Source organism: Cinclus cinclus, chromosome 16, assembly GCF_963662255.1.
Source record: "Cinclus cinclus chromosome 16, bCinCin1.1, whole genome shotgun sequence".
Classification (NCBI taxonomy): Eukaryota; Metazoa; Chordata; class Aves; order Passeriformes; family Cinclidae; genus Cinclus; species Cinclus cinclus.
This window is the reverse complement of record NC_085061.1, coordinates 3,209,345-3,232,083: the sequence shown is the minus strand read 5'-3', so window position 1 is coordinate 3,232,083 and position 22,739 is coordinate 3,209,345. Positions and strand designations below refer to the sequence as shown.

The window sequence follows — 22,739 nt, the reverse complement described above, 5'->3', positions numbered from 1 at the left end:
AGCTTCCACTATCTCAGCTTGCAGCAAGTCCTGTCCAGCCTGGCCTTGAACACTTCAAGGGATGGGGCATCCACAACTTTTCTGGACAACCTGTGCCAGTGCTCCATAACAAAGTTTTTTCCCAATATCTCATCTAAATCTACCTAAGATGACTGCTAGATAATGGGTTCAACTATGGAAAGAACAAGCCTAAATAAACAAATCAGGCCTCAAAACAAATACTGGGCAGGAAGATGCTGCTGCCAGCAAGGATCACAATTCACTTCAATTTCATTGTGACCACACATCAGCCCGTTGTTATTGTTCAGTCTCTGCTGAGAACCAGCACTTACATGCTACATTCTTTTCAATAAAGTCACAAAATACAGCTGCCAGTTGATACATTTACATGAAACGGATCCCAGAGTAAAACAGCATCCCACAGTTTGAGCATCATATCCTGAGGCAAAGGAGCAGGCACACTTCAGATCAGGTTAATGACTTGTTTATAGCTCAGCTAAGTACCAGGATAATTGCTACCTAAATCAGAGGCTATGGAGGTTAGTAGTACCACAGAAGAACCAACCCCCCAATTAAGCTGGGATAACAGTGATATTATGAAGGACAAACACTCTTAGGTAGAGACAGGCCAAGTCACAGGTAAGCATTCTCTGTGCAGGTATCACTGGTTTATTTAGCAGAAAATAAAAGCCAAACAAGTTATTGTCTTACTATGAACATTGTAGAAAGTCTTCCTAATAATCAAATAGCTAAGCACAGAGGAAAAAAAAAAAAAAAAAAAAAAAAAAGAGATTAATAACCCTGAAATCCTGCGCCAAGATCAGACTGCGATCTTTTGAAGTTGTTGGCTTCACTTGATGGTGAGACTGACTTTGATTTCAGGGCACCATTCCATTCAAATATTTCCTGGGAAGTGCAGTTACATCTGTTTTAAGCAACTACACTACACAAACAGCAATGTCATCTCCCAACAGCAATTACCCATTTTCCCCTCATCCAGTTGTGAAATCCTTACCTTCCCAGAGCCAAAAACTGCCTCCTGAGCATACTTAATTAGGCACTCCTTGCAGAACAAGTGACCATCTGCACACTGAGTCAACTCTTCAAAGGCAAACTCCCCGTAGCAGCAGCGGCACTCGATCATCTGCCCATCCTGCAGCCACCAGAGGAACCAGCATCAAAACATCAATAGCTACAGCAACACACACACAACTGCAGGCCAGAAAACACTGCCAGCATTAATCCTAAAAAACAGCTACAGATATACAAACATTCCATTAGATATCCTATTTGGCGGTCTAGATTCCCTAAGTAGAACCAGAAACTCAGTTTTAAGTCACTTTGTATCTACAGGTCCTGCCTGACAGGTTCCAAAAAGCTACAGAACATGCAGGGATTAGTAATTTTTCGCTCACAGGCAGAGCAGCATCTTGAGTTTGGGAAGCTGCAGTCACAGGGAAGCAGCTTGAGGGTACACACCACTCTCATGAGGAAAACCAAGATTCAGATCTGTTACCCTCTAAAGGAACATTTACCATCTGTCTGGGCAGACCTTGTCTTGGCCTCTTAACTGCGGGGGTGGAGAAGCTTGCCAGTGTTAAAATATAAGTATAGCCCACTTTTCCAGAGTTTGAAAAGGAAATGAGCATTGAATCCAAAATGTAATGCACAGCTGCTGAACTATTCTCTACATTTTCTCTGAAGCAGAAGAGCCGATTTTCAGGTTTCTAAAGAATTCTATTTTACAAACAAGGAAGGCCTTCCCACTGGCCAAGCTCCAACAACAGTGTATCTATTTTATACAGCCATAATGGCAAGAACAAGAGCAAACTTGATGCTATTCTATTGCAATGTTTGTTCTGAGCAGTGAAGATACAAGCTGAATTACTTCAGATCATTACGTGCATCAATACTGTCTGTCTTGCTGGTCTCAGCTCCTGTCTACCTTTCCTAAAAGCCAGCCAACACACATTACACAGGTTTTGCCAGCTCAGCAAAAGCAACACAGTGAAATTCAGCTTCAGAAAAGCTCCATTCCAGAGTTAAAAGAATCTGTGAAAGAGGAAGTGCAAAACAGTGTCTGTGCATAAGCTGAACTCAACTTACAACATTATAGATACTGACCTTCTGATACTGCTCCTCATTCATCTGCAGAGCCAGGAGGAAGTCTGCATGCTGTAAAGAGACATGTGCATCTGTATTTGCAGAATAAATAAAGCAATTTTCCAAACTCACCACTCATTTACATTATCTCAGGACTCACACACCACCATAAAAAGCTCATTGTCTGCTTGTAACATCACTCAGCCCATCCCTCCAATCCATTAAGCTATTTATGATTCAGCTAGAACAGATGGGAGAAGCAAAGGCAGCAAGAACAAAGAACCAAATTCTGTGTCGTGGAGGGCTTGCTGGTTCAGGTTTCCATGGGCAGAGATGATCTCACCCAATGAGCCCCTCCAGAGAACATGAGCTTTTTATTTCAAAGGAGACCTTATCCATCTGTCTAAGAGACAAGGATCTTTTAGGAGCTACTTTAGAAAGGACTGTGGGTGCAGAGCTGTGAGTTCAGTCTTTCCTCAGCCTAGGAGAGGAAGACAACACAGCAGTGGGTGCTGCAGGTTCTGCTTATTCTTCTGAAATAGCCAGTTCTCAGCACAGGACAAACTGCTCTGGAGCCACAGGACTGGCAGCCTGGGCAAGGCAGAGTGAGTGGACACTGCCTTGGGCCTGGCCATTACTCACCACCAACACTGAGCTGCAATTACAAGCCCTAAAGCAGCAGAGAAGTCTGCTAACAATTAGAGGAAAGAGTTAATTAGTAGGGTTTTCACCACTTCTTAGCAAAAAATCCCCTCTAGAACATGTTTGCTCAAGCAGCAGCTGTATATTTAAGTAAATATGAAATTCTGTCCTTGGCTTCTTTCCTTTAAAAATGAGTTACTTGGGAAGAGACATATGTGTTAACAGGTAGGGAAGGGGGAAAATATAGTTATTCAATATTTGGTTCAGTGCTCAAATTTCTTTAAGAAACAGCTTTTTCATGTTTAGGGCCAAAACTCTGACAGCTATTAAAGATTTCCACATGATCAAAGGAGTTTCATTCACTCACCTCTGCCATCTCTTTCACTTTCTGCTCATAGAATTCCTGCTCCAGTAGCACTGGTGGGAGAAGGGAGAGCTTGTCATAGGACCTCCAGTGCCGTCTCTTGTTCTCCAGGAAGAACATGCGCTTCTCAATTTTCACATCCCCTGAAGCAGAGTTAAAGGCTCAATAAAAAGGGATGGAGCAGACAGAACAAAGCTTAAATCCTTCTTCCTCCATACACCGACAGCTGCAGACTTTCAGCAGCTCATACAGCACTTTACCAAGCAGAGGTGCTAATGAAGAGCATCTCCAAAACAGATACCAGTGACAGAAACTCAGCTCTTTTGGGACCACATCCCCTTTCAAGAATTGCTTTCTGCTGCAAGCCAGCTCTGCTTGCAGTAAGGATGCAGAGAGCATGATACACAGAGCTTGGCATTTACCTTGCTCAAATTTGAAGTCTATATACGAATATTGATTCATTTCTTTCCTTCTTTTTCTTTTCCCACTGGTTTCGGGAGACAGCTCCTGCCACTTTTTGATAGCATCTGAAAAGGCCTAGAAAACAACATACAGGCTTAAATCCTGTGCCTGGAAGAAAGCAGGAGCACTTAATTCAAGCTGAAGCACAGTACAAACGTGGGCATAAAACTGATCCGAAACTGGAAAGCCAAACAATCCAAAGAGAGGCAAATACACATCCTTCCTCTGCTCAACTTGTTGCTTTATGCACTCAAAGTAATCCATAAAAACAAAGTAGATGAGTGATACTTCATAACAGCTCAGTTGTTAATATCAAAGTGGAAACCAGCTGTATTAAACAGAGCTGATTTGGCTTTATGTTTAAAAAGGTGAGGTTCAAATACTCAGTGCTCAGTCAATTAAATGAACAGACAACAAGTTTTGTTTCAGTTAAGTCCTGGAACAGTAGAGAAAGAAGCTCAAGCAAGGGCATATCAGAGGAGCAGACCTAAGTCAAAAACTTGAACCTACAACGACATTCAGTTTGCTGATACTTCAAACAAGTGTCTTTGCATCTCCATGACAGTAAAACTCTTTTAAAGGGAATATGGGACTCATGCCACAAGTCATATTAAGACAAAACAGGACAGTGATACTCAGGCTGCTTCTTAATTCCATGCAGTCAGTTAACCAGCAGCAGCAGTTAAATGTCTCAAGATTTAGTTAAATGTCAGAGTTTTATTGGCAATTACACTGCACTTCAGTGGCAACATACAGGAACACTACCAGGTTCAATGCATCACCCACCATGAGCCAGCTCACATTTCCCCAGCTTTCCTATTAGGGAAAGTAAAAACTTCCTGCAGCATTCTGTCTGGCCAATAAATTTTGAAAATCACTACTAAATGGATTAAAACTTCTTAAAAGGAAAGGAAGATTATTATAAAACCCATAAGCACACAGCAGCTGGTACAGTAAGGCCAAAGCTGTCACAGTGCTCTCTGCAGACATGGGAGATAAGCCCAGTAAAGAAAACAGATTTGAACTGGAGCACCTTTCGTGTGATTGCATAGTGTCCCTTGAGCTCGTGCAGTGCCCACTTGATGTCCTGGCTGCTCAGCATTTTGAAGTCTGCCATGAGGAGATCAGCTGCCTGAATAAAGCACCGCTGGTCAAGGGGGGCAAGTTTGGAAAAGTCAAAATAGTCCACTTTAGGCACCTAAGGAGAAAATGAACAAGATTAAAAGGCTGCTATAAATACACAGAGATGGCTCTCATTGATCAGGATATTCTACGAGACAACCCAAAATTCAGGGTATGTGGCACTCAACTCTGAGCACCTTAGGACAGTGTGGGTACGAAGCCTAGTGGCCCAGGCACCTCTGCAGGTGACCTGCACAAGGTAAAATGTAGTTTAAAACCATGGTGTGTGGCTGCCTGAGACAGCAAAGAGAAGAAATATTTAGGTTAATATGAAGAGTGAACAGCTTTATTAGCTCAAGGTAGAGAGATGCTTCCAAGAGTAGAAAGAGGTATTCAACATCTCTCAGGCCACAAAGCTATTTCAACATCCTCAAAGCAGTTCAGAGAAAACTTTTTTGTTAAATGGATACTTTAAAACAAATAAAAATCAAACATCTGTAGGGAGATCTGCAGTTAGGAGGCTGCAAGGCAATGCCTAAAGGCCTCACAAGAGAGGGCCAAGGCTACTTCATGTGACAGAATGGTTGTGGAATTCTTGTCTCAGTTATCAAAAGGAACACTTGAGATGGGGCAGTGACAGGCAGGCAGGGCAGAGCGCCTCACTGGAGGCAAAGGAACAGACACTGCACAGTTCTGGCACGGCCAAACAGGAAAGGCTTGGAAGTCATCGTGCAAGCAACTAATTATTGCTATTTAATGCAGCCTTAAACATACCCAGAGGCCTCCTGTGAAAGCCAGGCTCAGTCAAGCACTCTGCAAACACACACTAATCAAAGCAGACATCCCAAGGTCCACTCAGGCTGAACAGACTGCCCAGAGGCAGCAGGAGATGTGGATACTCTCACTTGCCTTTGTCTCATCTTGGCTGGCAAGCAGGCTGCTGCTGGGGTTCAAAACCACTCTGCCTTCCTTCTTTGGGTAATCTGGATTTTCCAGAAGAAAGTTACAAAGTCTGAAAAGATAAGCAAGTTATTTTAGGGTTGGGGAGCTCAGGTTCATTTCTCATTTGTCCAATTTTTAGTATATAATTATGAGGTCACAGTTGAAGCCTGACCTGTAAGGACCAAGGGTGGTCCTGGACTAGAGAAAGCTGCAAGTAAATGACTGAGAATTAAGAGAAAAATAATCAGCTGTATGGCTGCTGAAGGAAAAGCAAATAGGTTTGTCTTTCAACAATTAAGTTTACATACATGAAGCTTGTATGGATGAGTTACTAATCATCTGTGGAAAAAACCAGCACAAAAATCCCTACAAAACCCATGAAACACTCATGTCTTCCTCAACAAATTATTACAGATTCAAACTTGAATCAAAGCCTCCATTCTCAGTCTATCTTCACATTAAAGCAGCCACAGCAACCTGGTTTAGTGGAATATGTCCCTGACCACAGCAGAGGGGCTGAAACTAGGTGATCTTTAATGGCCTTTCCAACCCAAACTATTCTGTGATTCCAGGATTAAAGCAGAGACAAAAATCACATTTAAGATGTGCTTCTCCATGGAATTCAAACTTTGAATACAGGTTTCACTGTAACAAATCTTGCAATCACACCAGCGTTACCAAAATTCCGCTAGAAACTGGTCTGGTGAGAACAGCACCATTATAATCACCATTAATTAATTCTTATTATAATCACCATTAAAATTGCTGAAAAATTGCCTAATAGCCTGTAAATGCAGCATATCCGAGGTCCTACCACAAAGAGTCGTAACTGTCAGGTAAGTGTAGTTTAACTGAGTATTTTAGCTTAGAAAAGACTCAGCAAGGGGTTTTCAAATGCCCCATTGGTGGAGAGCCACAAACACTCCAGAAACCCTTCTGAAAGGGCAGCCTGAATCAGGCTCCCACAGCTTCTTCTCAATCCTCACCAAGCAGCTGTGCTGGCTGGGGCAAGTAACACAACCTGTTCCTCAGTTTCCCCAGCTGCAGGATAAGATCCTTCTGAAAAGAGCCAGGACAAGCAATTAACATTTGTAAAACTATTGGAATGAATGAAAAGGTGCTAGGCTGCAGCAAAGACATAATTACAGCTAATTTACATTCCTGATGTCAGAAATCATCCCTAATTAAGAAATCTGAACTGGCTTGAAGCATTAACCCACTATCAAGGCACGATTACTTTAGCTCTGCTTTCACATTCAAAGCAGGGGCATTTCTTTTTGTTTAATCAGGTATTGACATATTGAGCCAGAAGCTTTTGACCGAGTGTGAATGCTCCAGCACACAAAAGCTGAATAGATGATACCCTGCTAAGAGGGGCTCCCACATCTTATCTTTCACATCAGTTGAAAGTTTTAAGAAAATAATTTTGGGGAAAACAACAAATATCTCGGCACTGAGTGTTTAATAGCTTCCAGCTCCCACCATCCCTCTGGTAAAAGATAACTGTTTTAATCCAACAACAACAACAAAAAAAAAAACTTCAAGGAGCTCAGATCTTGGCTCTAACGAGAGGATTTCAACTGGGGCACGGCCAGGGTACATTTGAACTATCCTGCATGTTGCCATTTGAACGCTGAGGATTTTGGGGGGATGCTGACCTCCAGTGTGTGACAATTAGTTAAGTGGGTCCCGAAGCAGAGCACACCCACACTCACGGCACTGTTCATTAATATCTGCACCACAGCACACAGAGCTGGTTAAAAGCCTCACCCCTACCCAAAACCACTCACCCTTGGTTATTATATTTCAAGCCTGATTCAGTGTGACACACCATGGAGATCAAAAAGACCCTGCCAGCGAGGCTGACCAGTGCTTTGACCCATTTGTTCTCACACAAAAGCTGCAGTGACAACTCAAAAGATGGTTTGGTTAAAGGAATAAAAATATGGAGAAGAAATCTTTATCATCCAGTAAGTGGGTAATGCACCGCTGAGCAGACACTGTAGCTGGCCTACAGGGAAGCCTGGAAGCACCTTTTCATCTCACTGGGTCTGTGGCACACAATGGGAGAGAAGAGATTTTGGGAGCAAAAAGGGAAGGAGCACATTAAGACCGACAGAAGCCAATAGTGGGATTTAATTCTAACAGGCTTTGTTAAATCCCCCCAGGACATAAACCTGAGTTTTTTCACAAAATCTGGATGGATCCTCTAGCCAGATGCACAGCTTCAACAGCCCAACTGCTCCAAGGAATGGCTCTGCTTGTCTTCTACATTCCCACCACAACCATCCACCCTGAGGTACACCCAAGTCCATGGTGTGGGCACCCCAAAGTTGCTCCACCACTGCAGGGAAAGCACTTCTGAAAGACCAGAAAGAAGTTCTAGTCTGTTGACTTTCTAACCAAGAAGCCCTACCTGGGACACACAACTTCACAGCACAGGCAAAAGAGCAGAATAGGAAATCTATGCCCAATGGATGGGATCATCCTTAGTTCCTCAGCAATTAACTTATTTATGGCCCAATGACTAAATCTAAGCCTCACGCACTTAAATGCTGCTTAATTAGTGCCTCAGTTAGTTGGAAAGGGCATTGGATTTATACAAATGAATACTCTGGCAAGCAACACCTATTCCTCATTCTTGGATCACACAGTAACCAGTTTGGACATAACTGGAGATAACAGAGAAAGAAAGAGAGGCCACCAAGCATCAGACACCAGTCACAAGTGATTTACTTCAAACCATCTCCCCTTGGTGCTGCTGGTGCCAGCACATGCAATCCTTCTCTCCCCAGCTCTGCCCAGAAGAGCAGGGAGATGATGCAACTCAGCACTAAGGTTAATCACTTTTTAAAAAAAACAAACTTTTGACTCTAACATGACTCCCAGAAATCTCCAGCACGATGAACATTAAGGTATTCCTGAGCTGTTAATGCAACTTGGAAAACAAGCCCTCACATTAGTTTTCCTCTACTTTTATTCCATTTTCTGCTCAGTTTGACCAAAATCAGTCCCCCTCATCAGATCTCTAGAACCAATTCTACCAGCCCTTAAATGTGTTTGCTCTATCCCTAAAAAGTGATGTGAGAGAATTTAAACAGCACCACTGCTACTTGAGCAAGTAAACAGGATAAAAGCCAACATCATGACACTAAATAAATTACTCCAAGCCAGTGTCAGCTTTACCTGGAAAAGTCAAAAAAAAAAAAAAAACAAAAAACAAAAAACAAACAAAAAAAAACAAACAGTGAAATGCAATTTTCTCCAACTCAAAACTCACCAACCCATCTCCATACTATGTTTTATAGCAGTCATCTTGACACCTTAATCCTGACACTCACTCTTTTTAAGAGCCTTAGTAATAGGTAAGACAAAATTATATGTAGCATCTTTAAATAAGTAAATTATCTTAAAAGCAGAACTAGAAAATACTTAAAAACAGCTGTATTAGAAGTACAAAACAAAGAATCTGTGCTCTTTGGCATTATCAAGGCAGTGCTGAAGCCCCATGCTGGATGTGCTCTAAAGCAGCATCCCTGGCAGGTGGGGACATGGGGAAGTGATACAGTTGTATGACACACTGTGGTTTTTACACTTACACATTTAAGTCATAGCAGTTCTTGATGATGATTAATTCTTCTATATATTCCTTCTTCACATCTGGGAATCTTGCTTCCTATAGTAGGAAAAGCTAAAGGTTAGGCAGGTATTAGAGAAGCTGTGTAACAGATGTAGCATCCAGAACAGGGATTTACATGTAATTAACCAACACAATCCTGAGACTCAGGGCAAAATGGTCAAGAGATCATTTATAGCCATTCAGCCTGGCTCCACAGGACGACTGCTAAGAGCTCTGTATCAATGAAGAGTGAGGGCAGGGATGTGAAAAGCCAAGAGCATGTGGCCTAAAGAGAGATTCAGGCTCCGAAGAAATGAATTAAAACACAAGGAAAGGGAATATTTACCTTCAGCATGACCACGGAGGAGCTTCAGATTATGTGCTGAAATACAACATTCCAAAGCAAAAGGAAATAAAACAACAACATGTACACCCACCCAGTGAACCCAGACACACCAGCAATGAGACCAGAACAGACAACAAACCTTCAGTGGCATTTCTCCCAGTGTTTGCTGCTTTCTCTGGGGTTTCTGTACAGGTATTGCCATCATGTGGTATTTTGCTTTGCAAGACTGGACTGGTCAGGGATGTCAAGCAATGCTGACAATGTAAAAATAGCCTCTTACCCATCTCAAAGGCACTGATCAAGGAGGTCTTATTTGGAAAAATTGAATTTTGTTGGACTGCTACTTAAAAAATATTTCCCTCAACTCCAGTTTTGCCAAGTAGAATTAGATATGGGATGTAGAAGGAAGACTTATGAGAGGATGGGGTGGTGGTGGAAGATACAGATGTGTAAGAATATGTCTGTTTGCAAGGAAAAAATACTCAATAAGCCATTAAAAGCCTTCCTCCCTAGCAATCAAAGGGAGGGGTGTGCAAACATTGCACACATGAATCACTACATTTGTTTATCATATATATAGCATGCTGCCCAAGCTGCTGAACATACCAAAGGCTAAGTAGTGTCCTTCTTGGTGGCTGCTGTCATAGCCAGTGTCCCTCATGCTAAGCTTCACACACAAAGCATGTGGATTTTACATACACAAGTCCTCATGTGCTTATCCAGCTACTCCTTGGTGATGGTGCTGCTTGGAAATCCACACTGCAAGGGCAACCCTTACCCCTGGCCACCACGGTGGCATTAACATGGGCATGGACCAAACTCCTGCAGGTGAGGCAGCTGAAAGCAGTCCTGGCTCCCAGCCATGTGTCACAAAATTCTCTACTGCATCCTGTATCCCTCTTCCACTGTTTAGTGTCTCAGGTTGGCTCACTTAGCTTTATATCCAATCCTAAATCAGCCCTACAGTGTTGGGTTAGGAATCAACCAGACAAAACCAGATCAGCAGATCCAAGAGGGCCTTTCAGAAAACACACACAAATTATTTCATGTTAAATGAAAGTTTTCCAAGACACTTCATCACATGCTCCTCACTTGGTGCATGGCTGAGTCTCAACCAAAGCAGAGGATTTGCAGCTGTGTGTTCTGAGCATGTGAGAATCTACACGCCTTGAAAAACCTGTCTGAAAGCATCAGGCACGGCAGGCAGAGGAGCCCTGGGAATACTTACTGTCTCTCTGATGAGCAGCGCAGTGAGGTCCTGCTCCTGCCCAGCAGCTCCCTGTTGTGGCACGTCCCCCGAGCCAAGTTCGTGCGAGCCCTGTGCGGGGAAGGCGGGCCCTGGCTGCTCGTTGTCCCTCCCTGCCGGCTGACCCGACTCCTCGGGGGGATGCCCCGGCTGCGGGGAGGCAGGGCCTGGAATCCCGTCCTGCTGTGGCTCCGGCCTGGGGAAGGCTGGCCCAGGAGCCTTCTCTCCGTATGCCCTCAAAGATCCCGGGTCTGCCTCTGGCTGCCCTTGCTGAGGAGCAAAACCATTCACTACAGCCCGCGGCTCGTTTTCCGGCGGTGGGAAGTGCCGGGGTTCCAGCTGGCTGCTCTCCTGGATCTCCCTCTGCTCTGTGGGAGTTCTAGCAGCTATTCCTTCAAGTTTCTGCTCTGGCTTCAAGTTCTTTCCTTGCCGTTCCCGAGCATCCATCCTTTCCTCCTGCTGAAGTGGAAAGTCTGCATTCTCCCCACTAATGGTTTCTGTGTTATCAGCAGGCTGTGAACTCATCTTGATCAGTGGCAGCAAACTTGGGCCAGGCTCCAGGTTACCTGTAAGTTCAGAGCTGGGGCCATTCAGCTCAGATGGTCCAGGCTGCTGCAGGGCAACGACCACACTCCCATCCCTGCTTGGTCCAGCATTGCTCTCCACCATGAGGTTACTTCCATCTCCCTGACAGGGCACAGCTGAATCCTGCTCTTCCTGCAGGTCTGTGCTCAAAGGTCCCACAGCACTTTTAGATCCTCCTTCTCCCACAATGTCTGCACCCTGCCATGGAGCAGCAGGTCTGATGACATTGGGACGCAGAGGCTGCTGATGCTTTGGGGTCTGAAAAGGACACCAACAAGAGAAAATAGGAATTCTTGTCTGCACGTCAATCCTTGCTCCAGATACTTCTGCACCTAAGAAAACTTCTGATGGCAAACTGATAAACAGTCTGTTCAGCAAGATGCTTAATAAAGCCCAGAACTGCAACCCACATATCTGTCTCATCCGCCCGTCCCCAGGTGCTATGAGAACCTTTGGCAGAACTGGGGATGCACAGGACTTTCAAGATGGAATAATTTCCTAAGCTCACCTCAGTACCCACTTCCTTTCCAGTAAAATAGTCTGAGTGGGAAGAACTAACTGATGACATATTTGTGTTCTCACCAATTTATTTAAACAGGCAGGAACCAAAGCTCCAAACATTAATCTCTGGCCTTGTTCTTGCCTCTGGCAGACAGACTGCTGTATGCCAACAGAGCCTGAGTGTTCTCTGCTGCTGTTTTCAACTAAGAAGCAGAAAGGTCAGCTTTGCAACCCGTTTTCTCAGAGCTTCTGGTGAATTTAACAGGAAAGTGGAATATATTCTTAATACAAAACAGATATGAAATGCTGCAAAAATATCAGTGCCTGAAACAGCCCAACATGAACACAAATAGCATAGAGGAATATAAAGCATACAAAGCACATAGATAAACAAGGCATGGTCTGAAAACGCTTCCAGTGGAAGATCAAGTCCTCTTGCAAAGCACTCCACCTTGCTGGATTCACACAGACAATTTTATGGGAGCTACAATCTTCATCAAGTAAAACTTGGACTACACAATGCAGTTCCACAGTCTGGCTCTCCCCTCCCGTGCCCAAATATGACTAAATTAAGGCAGCAAAATGCTATCAATTTCACTGTTATTTCAGACATCCTAAGTAGATTGCTATAACCAGGCAAGACTCAGAGGAATGCATCAGATATTTGCACAAGACTTGGCTATGCAGGTCATGAATAGAGCACAGCAGCTATAACAATGAAAAATTACCTCGGCTAAGATGACTATATCATCATCATCTTCCTCAGCCTGCTGCTTTTCTGGCATTTCCAGCAACAAAGGGAATTCTTCATCTGAGGAATCTGATATTGTGATAAGACTTTCATCTCTGTGGTTTATCCAGTCTGCAGAACAGTAAGTAAAGTTAAAGTTAGCTGTTGGCTGAAGGTAAATAACCAGAATTACAGGGCACCTGTAGCACCGAAACATCTGAGATAGCAGTTTTCCCATTTGCACTGCAGGAAGAAGCATTCAGAGGTTACCAATTCCTCTGCAAGGAATTGTTACAGCCACTGCTGCATCCCTCAGCCTCCAGCAAAACACCTGCACAGCTTCAGCTCATCACAACAGCACTGCAGAGACAGCCACTGACACACAAAGAATCTCCAGCCCCAAACTCCAGCACAAGTCAAGCTGCTGCAAAAGTTATTGCAAACAAGGCATGTAGGGAAAAATTTTGCAGAGAAATCCTGAACTTCCAGTATCTCAAGGACATTGCATTTTCTTTGTTAAAGTGCAATGCATTCTAGCAGAGATAAGAGTCTTTGTGCAATTCAGCCTCTTCTGAAAGAGTGAGACTTTGCAGGGCTGAGATAAGGCCTGTGGCTGTGGGTGCAGAAGATATCCTGCTATTAGATGACAACCTTGTGCCTCAAGGCTTGTCAAGAATGGACTATAGATGCTTCTCAACACAGCTGCTGCAACACAGGAGAGACAAGGCAGAAATAGAGGATTTCTGTACTGCACAGAGAACATACAACTATACTTTCCCTAATATATGACACATTTTGGCTTATTTTTTAGCATGAGTGTTCATTTATCACCTTTCAGGCATACATAGAAAATCTCATTTTGAATTCCACTCCTGAAGGAATGGGTGTCATTGCATACAACCCTATGAGGGCATGAATTTAGGGTCAGCCTGTCTCCTATGGGTTCTCAGAAGGATGAAACCTCCTTGGATCTGCTGAAACACCTCTACACAGTGCTCCCCAGGAGTCAGCAATCTCCCTTGAGGCAGTAGAACATGAGAAAGACAAGAGCCAAATATTTTGCATGCCTGCATAACATGAAAGAGTTTCTTTAGGTGGTTAAGTCAGTCTAAGAGTAGTGTGTGATATGACAGAACAGACCTCCAGCAGTTCCCTGGAAGCTCAGTGTCTCTGAATCCTGCTGCTCAGCAGGAGTTTCACAAGAGTGTTTTGGAAACAGGCACAAATCAGCACTCACCTTTCCCTCTGTGATTGCTGAAGCTGTTCAAGTTAATCACTTCTTCATTCCCACCTCTCTCTGCCATTTTAAACAGCTGCACCCCAGAGTGTCAATGCCCCAGCATGGCAGTCAGGCTCACATGAGGAACTGGAAGACAAAATAAAACCACGAGGGAGTCACGCAAACTCAGATTCTCCCTATGGGGGTTTTTCCAAGATATGGCTGCTAGGGGTTTTCCTGACTCTCCCAGCAGTCTCTCTACATGAGTATTTGTCTGTACCCCCATCTCAGGACCTGAAATGAGACATGTTTGTTATCTTGTGCTCCAACAGTTAAGACTGTCAACTGAAGAGTGCAATTAGGCCTGAGAAGTCTCCTTGGAGGAGCTGTGCAACCACAGAAAAGGAAGAGAGATGCAGTTCTATCCAAGCAGGACTCAAACCCTCCCAGTATGTGGCTCTTCTCTTGTTTCCAACCAAAATCCAATGCACCAACCCACACAGTGGTGTTTCTGCCACAATCAATTGGTGAGAGAGGCAAAATCCCCTTGCCTGAGCTGTGCCAGGACATCCCCACATCCCCCTGCATCTCACACCCCGCAGACAAGGTCACTCCAACCATCCCTGTCACACTTAATGCCAGGGAAGTCATGCACAGCCCTGAGGGGAACAGCCAACAGGGACACCACCATCCCAGCCTGAGTTCCCTGAGTGCTGCCAAGCTGAGGCACAACTTCAGAGCCACCAGAGATACTCCAAGCTCACTTCCACAACCCCCACATTACTGGTGTGTCAGAAGGAAGCTGCACCCCAGGCAGAGCAGTGTCAGTGTGTGGTTTGTGCTGCACTGTGAACCAGCACAGGAACATTGCAGAGAACACTTCCTTACCACCATCTGCTATTTTAAAGAAGAGATTTCCCTGATTTACAGCAAGGGTTTGGTACAAATTCCAGGAAACGCCATCTGCTCTCACACCAAAAGGAGAGCATGACAGGAATTGGGTTCCTTCACGGGACTGGGCTTTTTGCAACTAAACTTTGCTATCCCCACCTGTTCTCAGAGAGGCACAGTGAATTGGCCAGAGGCCTCCAAACAGGATTAGGGGGCCAGAGGAATCACTGCAATCTAAACAGGAGGTTTCCATTTTATGCTCTGTCAGCTTATAGCTTTCCATACAGGAACATACACATACAGGAACTCCAGTTTGATTACTGGAAGGAGAAAAGAGGCTTTTCTTTTTATTGGAAAGCATTCATCTCCTTATTGCAGCACAGAGGAGTCTGTACTATTAAATATTTACTGACACAAGGTGGAAGAAAATGGTGGGTCTACTATAAAATCCTGTTTGCTAGTACACAAGAGCAGTATAAATTCCCCCTCAGTAATTCTACTTAACTTCCTCTGCAGGGAACAGGATTTGCAACTAGGACAGTAAAATGAAGAAATTAATTCAGATGCACAAGATACAACAATAAAAAATAAAATGTATAATTTAGCACTTTAAAAAGCCCAGCAGCATGGGCTTAGTGCCTGAGGGAACCTTCTTCAGAGGGAACCTCCAGCATAAACATTTCAAGGCTTGCCTACAAACAGCCACATTCACCTGATCCCCAATCTGGGGATGGTCCAATTTTGAGTAGGAAATGGGATGAGGGAACAGCAAGAGGCCTTTTCTAACCAGCATTACCACAAATATGCAACTAACTCTGTATTTGAGTCCTGATACCACAGTAGCACATGCTAATCCCAGTAAGCAGCTCCGAGAAAACACCTGAAAAGCAAGATTTTGGGGGTGCTTCCTCTAGATTCTTCATCTTCTGCCTTATAAGGAGAAATAAATCTTTATTTGCCAGAATGGCATGAAAGTGCTGTTCCACCATCACGGCAGGTGCTGGAGCTCAGCTCAGGAGCTGGGTCACTAAGTGCATTTGGTGCAAATCCTGGCCTTTCTAAAAGGTCACATCCACATTATTACAGCTGTATTCTCCCTGGTACTTGTGAATAGCAATCACCTAGCCCTGCATAGCACTTTTCCATCCTTAGCTGTCTGACTCCTTTAGCAAACAAAATCAATTCACTTCTTGCCATTTAAAAGGTGGAGGAACAGAAGCAGGTATAGGCCCAGTGTGGCCAAGGTCACAAAGCAAACACAGCAAAGGATCACTCAGACTGGCTGGGGAGGAACAAGCACATTTGTGAGAGCCACAAATCAGCCCTTGCAGCACCAAGTGCTGAAGACAGGAGCTGGACAGGTGTCTGCTCATATCTGCTCCAAGCAAAGACGAATGGTTGGATATTTCCAGGGACTCGTGGTGCATTAGCAGGGCTGGCTACTTCACAGTGGGGTGACACTGCAAATGCTCAGCACAGCCACACACACCAAAAAAAAAAAAAAAAAAAAAAAAAAAAAAAAATTCTCCCAAATAGCTCAAATGGTGCTTTGTCCAGTGCTGGCTAAACCTCACATGCTCAGATCCAAGAAGGATGAATAAGCCACAAGACTAAGGTCATATTTTCTACAGGCCACTCTGGTTCCTGCAGAGAGGAATTTCAGCAGCAAGAAAGAGGTACAGGGAATAAGCTGAAATTAAATTTGGGATAAAAAACTATCTGCACTTCCACACAAGAAAGTGTGCACACATCACCAAAAAACACAGTGGTTTAAAAGCAGGAATATATAGCATTAAATAAATAGCATTAACTGTAATACACAGTCAAGGCAACAATAAAAAAAGCCAAGGCTGGAAAGAACTGGCAATTCTTCCTACTTCAAAATGGACTGAATAAAACCCCAAGCAGCTTAATAAAGCCCTGCTTTGAGGGTAAAAGCCAAGCTTCTACTAAGTGCAAGCAATTCATTTTGTCAATACTCAATACAGAGCTGAAGTTTAAACAAATATCCATAAGCATGGGCCAGTTCCATCTAGTGGCACGAATAAGAAGTTTATTCATGTTTATAGCACCAGGCCACCAAGAACGTGAAGTAACAAGATCAAAGCCACCCTGGGGTCTTGCCCTACATAAACAATAATAAAAAAGCAAGGAAGACAGATGGAAAGAAGCTATTCCACACTACCTCAGTGATTTCAGTGCCTATTTATAGGCAAAGAATAAGGCTACCTATAAGCAGGCTCCAACATGCCTATCAGCTTTTCTGTAATACAGTCAAGAACAGGAAACTAGAGCTGTTTTAAAAGCAAAGCAGTCAGATAAGCACTTGCCAAGCTTTTCTTCTTTCCCACCTGCACCACAGCACATCAAGCTGGATTTGGGACTTGAATCCCTCCAGCAGTATCCAGGGGACACAAAATTCTCACCGTGACTTCTACAACACTCACTGACTGTGCAGTGAGGACCCATCACGTTGAAGATGTGGTCCCACCCAATTTCACCTCTGTATTACTCCACATTCTCAACTCAGTCACAGAATATCCTGAGTTGGAAGGGTCCCACAGAGATCAGAGTCCATCTCCTGGACCTGCACGGACACCCCAGCAATCCCACCCTGCACCTGAGAGGGGTGTCCAAACACTCCTGGAGCTCTGGGAGCCTTGGGGCTGGGCCCATTCCCTGGGGAGACTGTTCAGTGCCCCACCACCCTCTGACACATCACACCCAAGTTGTTTCACTGTGCAGACAATAAAATCCTCCCCATTATGGTTCTTCCTGCAGTGAACTGAGAGAAGAACACATGAACAGAACAGCTACCAGAAAAACCAGAGCCCACCAGGGATTTGGGTCTAACAGTTCTCTGAAATGACAGGACCTCAGACTGACAGCTGAGGTCACAGAGACTTCCTGGACAAGCTGCTCAGACATGCAAAAATATCATCCCCAAAACCACTGCTTCCAACCACTACTATGAGGTAAGGGATCAGCTGCTACCAGGTGAAGCAGGTCTCAGGAGCACACAGAATGCTTACACAAGGATTTCCAAAACCCATTCAAAATCCTTTTAAACACCACACGACATATTTTTAGCTTAACCTAAAAATAGCCACCACTGGTGCTGTGCATATATTTAATCTCCTGATAGATGAAGGCGTTTCTGGACTGCAGTAACTGGAGCAGAACTCAAATCTGCTCCCTCCACCCCACATTTGTGCTGTGATGAGCTTCTTCAGATGGTGCTGGAATTTAAACTGACAGTCAAGGGGAGACTCCCCCCTTCTCAACACACTAATGTATTTCCCCCCACTTACAGCATTTGAAACCTTGAACTCCCACATACCCAAGATGGGACTAGACTCAAAGTGCTCTTGTCTGGCTCCAGCTCAAGGCAACAGGACTAGACAGAAAGCAGGGGAGGTAGCAGGAACTGAGATCCCAAATGAACAGGGGGAAGGAAAAAAAAAAAAGAGCAACTTGAAAGAGATGTCAGCAACATCAAATCACTGTGTTCTAGCCTCTCCCCCACACAGAACACCACTGTTGCTCACCTACACTGACAGAAGAGCATCAACTCCTACTTTGTGCCTGCAGGCAGCAAACGTGCCTGCTGGTAGCCTGCGAGCAAGGTGAATTTCTGGCTCATTTCAAGCTTCTAAAACAAGCTACTTAAATAATGCAGGGCTTGTGACAACCACCAAAATGAGAAGCTAAAAATTCAGTCCTAAAAAAAAAAAAAAAAAAAGGACAAAAAAAGGCACAACAGAAGGGAAATATAGAAGCCTGACTTACTGTCAAGCATTTCGCTGAAACATTTCAAAGGGTTCACCATGTGCTGGGGGCTGCTCCTTGTAACAGGCACTGAGCAAAAGCAGGGGGAGTTTAACAGTGGTTGATCGTGTTAAGCAGCATCATCCCAACTGAAAATTAGAAATCCCCTGATCATAAGCTCAACAAGAACTGCTGGGCACAAACAAATCCTATTTGCTATGCACAAGGCAGCTACTGACACTGCCTCACACCCTGCAAAGGGACAGAGCCAGAGGTCAACACGTGGGGCTGCAGCAGGGTTCCTGCCAGCAGGTTTGCTCAGTTCCAAGCCTGGGAAAAGTGGCAAAGCCATTGATTCCAGCCCAAAAGCCTTACCCAGGCTGCTCAAGGCAGTGGCTTGCAGGAAAGACCACCTGGTTTTCAGCAGCACAATCTGCTACAGGTATTGGCCAAAAGCTCCTCCCAGGAGCACAGACCAGGGGCAGACTTATGACAAGAGCATCCACACACCTCTGCCACCAATTTTTGGACCCACAGCATGTGCTGGAGAGAAACAACAAACCTGAAGATCATTTAATAACAGAAGTGGCTGGTGAGCTATGAAGTATTCCCAAAGTGTTTCCCACATTAGCAGCTGGCTTGGTTTATCACACAATTTTAAACACATACACTCTCTGAGAAGGTGAAGACAAGATTCCTGAGACGTGAGAAAAATCAAGGAAAAGAAACTGAAATGAACAATAAAAAGAACCAGGTAACATTTCTATGGCAGAAAGCCACAGAACTGGTTTCACCACACTGAAACACAAGACAGTAGAATACAAGAAGTGTTTTGTGGCAAGTAAATCCAACCTGTTCACCTCCCCTGACAGACAAGGCACCCAACACACACAGTTCAGAAAGTATCCCAGCAGAGCAGCCACTGTTTCCAAAACCACACCAGTCTGCAACGGGCTCCAGCAGTTCCAGGGCAGGTTGTGAATGAAGATGGAAAAGAAGAATGAATCTGGCAGCAATCACAGCTTCCCAAAAGTTCCCTGTTCCTCACCCTCTCTTACCCAAGGAGAAAAGCACTGAAGGGAGTGATGCCCTTTCCTCCCAGGCTCACCACTGGTAACTGCAGAGCCAAGAGTATGACAAGAGCACATCAGGAGATGCTCCAAAAGGAGAGGCTACATCTCCTGTCACTGCTCCAGGCTAATGAAAATTGCTTACTCATGAACAATCAAGAGAGCAGATATTTAGGGATTACTTGGCTTCAAATCCCCAACTAGATGTTTCCCCATTTTCTAAGCTTGCTCAGGACTTACAGGAAACATCCCGGCTGTCTGTACATCACAAGACTTCTCATCAACCTTACTTGCAGTTCATTTCATCAAGGTCACAATATCATAATTATTAAACATAACTGTCTGAAGTACGCAATCACCATTTTTATCTGAAACACAAAGTACAAGAGGAAAGGTACCCACTTTTACCTAATTACCTAACAGCTGGCCACATACACTGGCACCAGTTTTCCTTCCTAAACCTGCCAAATATTTACATTTCCCTAGCAAAATACCTGCTCTGTGAGTTACTCTCTAAAATGTAAGCCTGTTTTAAAACAGCTGCACTCATTTTCCAGAACTGAGCAACTCAAATGAAAGTTTCCCATTCCTTGGAGTTATTCCCTAGTGATTGGCATCAAGGTCAACTTCTGGACACTTTGGTGCCTTCCCACGACCCCCATCAGTCCCTCTGCCAAATAACAGGGCTCCATATCATCCCATCTCCCCGACCAGCACAAGGCTCCTCGTTTCGATGCATGCAAAAAAACTACTCTCTGCACAAGAGGCAGAAACTTTTGGATCTGTCATTCGCCCTCCTCCCATCTAATTGAGTCCTGAAAAAAAAAAAAAAAGTTAAATTTATAAATTCTAGTTGGAGAGATAATACCATTACCTTGAGCAGCTCATTTTAGGAGTGAAGTGAAAAATCAAGGTTTTGAGGGAGAAAGAGGCATCCCTGAAGCTAGTTCCTCTAAAAGGGCAGTAGTCTGCCTGTCTCAGACTTCTGGCATGTGCAAGATCATCCAGTAGAATCCCCAAAACCCAAAAGCTCCCTCCCACATCACAAACACAGGTGCCAGCTTGGCATTTCATGTTGATGCAACAATACAGATAGCAGCAGCTCAGCACTTCCACACAAACCCAGCCTATCTCCCAAATCATCATTTACAAGAACTGATTTGTTCTGATTCTGTGCTGTAAGGGTGGGGATGAATGGAAGAGCATGTGAAACCACAAGATTTGCAGCGCTGTTACTTCTAGAGCAAGTTTTGCTTCCAGTTTCCTTTCCCTGAACTCAAATGTCCTTTCCCTTCCAGGGAAAGGCCAGGGGCTGCTTTGAGCAGCACCAAGATTCAGACACCAGTGGGTTTAAAGACTCTAAAAGTGGGTTTGGACTTCACAAACCCCCAGGTGCTATACATACCTGCCACAGCTCCACACAGCATTAACTGCAGCTGCCTCTCTTCTCCACAAACCCAGCAGCCACATGGAAAAGAGCAGGAGAAATGCCCTGTGAGCCCCTGGATATACAGCAGAGTGCTCCTCTGTTACTTGTACTTCATAGATCTCTCCAGGAGAAAGGATAGAGCATTTCCTCTCCAAATCCTCAGTAGTTTTCCTATCTTTTTTCTTTTCTTTTTTTAAGGCATCCTGAATGCCACTTTAAAGAGCTTAACAGAACAAAGAAATCCAAGTGCAATCTTTAAAGTAGTTATCTTACAAGTTGGATCAATGTCTTCAGGAGCATACAGGTTCTCATCTTAGCACTGTTTTCACTGGAGAGGAAAGAGAAATAAGGGATTTCAAGTTGCTGGGACAGGCAGTGGCACTGAGAACAGAGAACCAGGCTGCACACAACCAGCAAACTGCTAAAAAGCAGCAGTGAGGGATAAGTAGACCTAAACCAAAAAGGCTAGAAAGCAGAAAGTCAAGTTTAGTTCCAGAGGCAGCCAGAGGACTTGAAAATCACAAGGAACTGATAGGCTCTGATGGCATCCTGGATGTTGAGCAGCTGCCCATCAGACAGACTCAGGAAACCACCTAAGCTGCACTTGGGAAGCTGTATTCCAGAAAAAATTACAAACATAATGCACCACCAGGAAAAAAAAATATGGAAGGAAAGGGGGTATTTTTGTATTTTATTATATTTTAAATGTGACCTGAACTTATCACAAAAAAGCTCTGCTTTCAAGCAGAGCACACCTCACCTCATTCACAAAGCTGCTGGCAACACAAAAGCTGAGACTTGACCTTGAGGTGGCACACAGGGAAAAGAACCTGACTTACTGCAGCATCCCACCTTGGCAAAAAGAAGGTCTCCATCAATCTGCACGGCACTTTCAGAACTACTGACTTAAAAGTCTGCCACCAACCCTTCCAGGTGTCAAACATCTCAGAGTGAGTGACTTCCAAAAAGAATGACTTCACAGGTCACATATCGTGGTTACAACAGCCATGCCCCTTTTTTAGGGCCACATTAAGAATCTCCACTTGCCACAATACCAAAGGTCAGTGGCCAGAAGCTGTTCTGGCTTCATGTTCTGAAGGGTTTCACCTCAATACCTGTTAAGGATAGTCATGCTCCCATACCACAGCTTGTTTCCTCCTCTCACACTGAGCTCCTCCAGCATTTCTTACAGCTTTGAAAGGAAATGCCCTGGAAAATGTTTTTGTAGGATTCAGATCAGATACCTTCCACATATCCAGCATGGTAGAATTGGGAGAACAGAATTAAGGTGGTGAAAGAAACCGCAAGAAGGGGGAAGATCTTAAACTGCAGCTTAAGCTGATACAGCCACAGCCTATCCCTAACACTTAAACTACACGTGCTCCTACTGCAAGGTCAGGCACTTTGAAACAGGCTTTTACACAATCAATTAAGGGGTTTAAATATATACAAGAGCCAGTTTACAGCCAGACTGGGCCAACAGGCCAAGCTCAGAGTGGTAAGTCTTAAATGGCCTTAACTACTGAGAGTAAAACAACAACAGAAACCTTGTAAGGCAGGTGCCAACACCTGAGCAACAAATCCATGCTCTGCACCAATTTCTGCAGGAAAGAGTCAAAATTAAGCTACCTCTTGCACCCAACAACTGCTGCAGGAGGAGCATTGCCACAGAAGAACTGCAACTACCTCTTTACTGCTCC

General features: G+C 44.3%; 1 protein-coding gene across 1 annotated transcript in view; it reads right to left on the bottom strand.

Moving 5' to 3' along the window:
- RNF216 (ring finger protein 216) overlaps window positions 1–21,032 on the bottom strand; it is a 69,548-nt gene extending 48,516 nt beyond the window's left edge. Inside the window, exons 1-11 of the mRNA XM_062503524.1 lie at window positions 21,016–21,032; window positions 13,900–14,028; window positions 12,661–12,794; window positions 10,829–11,689; window positions 9,235–9,311; window positions 5,603–5,705; window positions 4,605–4,769; window positions 3,532–3,646; window positions 3,113–3,252; window positions 2,125–2,175; window positions 1,016–1,153 (exon numbers count right to left, since the gene is read on the bottom strand). Of these exons, the coding sequence (XP_062359508.1) occupies window positions 1,016–1,153; window positions 2,125–2,175; window positions 3,113–3,252; window positions 3,532–3,646; window positions 4,605–4,769; window positions 5,603–5,705; window positions 9,235–9,311; window positions 10,829–11,689; window positions 12,661–12,794; window positions 13,900–13,966 (1,851 nt within the window). The 5' untranslated portion in view covers window positions 13,967–14,028; window positions 21,016–21,032. The remainder of the gene's footprint in view (window positions 1–1,015; window positions 1,154–2,124; window positions 2,176–3,112; window positions 3,253–3,531; window positions 3,647–4,604; window positions 4,770–5,602; window positions 5,706–9,234; window positions 9,312–10,828; window positions 11,690–12,660; window positions 12,795–13,899; window positions 14,029–21,015) is intronic.
- Between the last annotated feature and the right edge of the window lie 1,707 nt (window positions 21,033–22,739).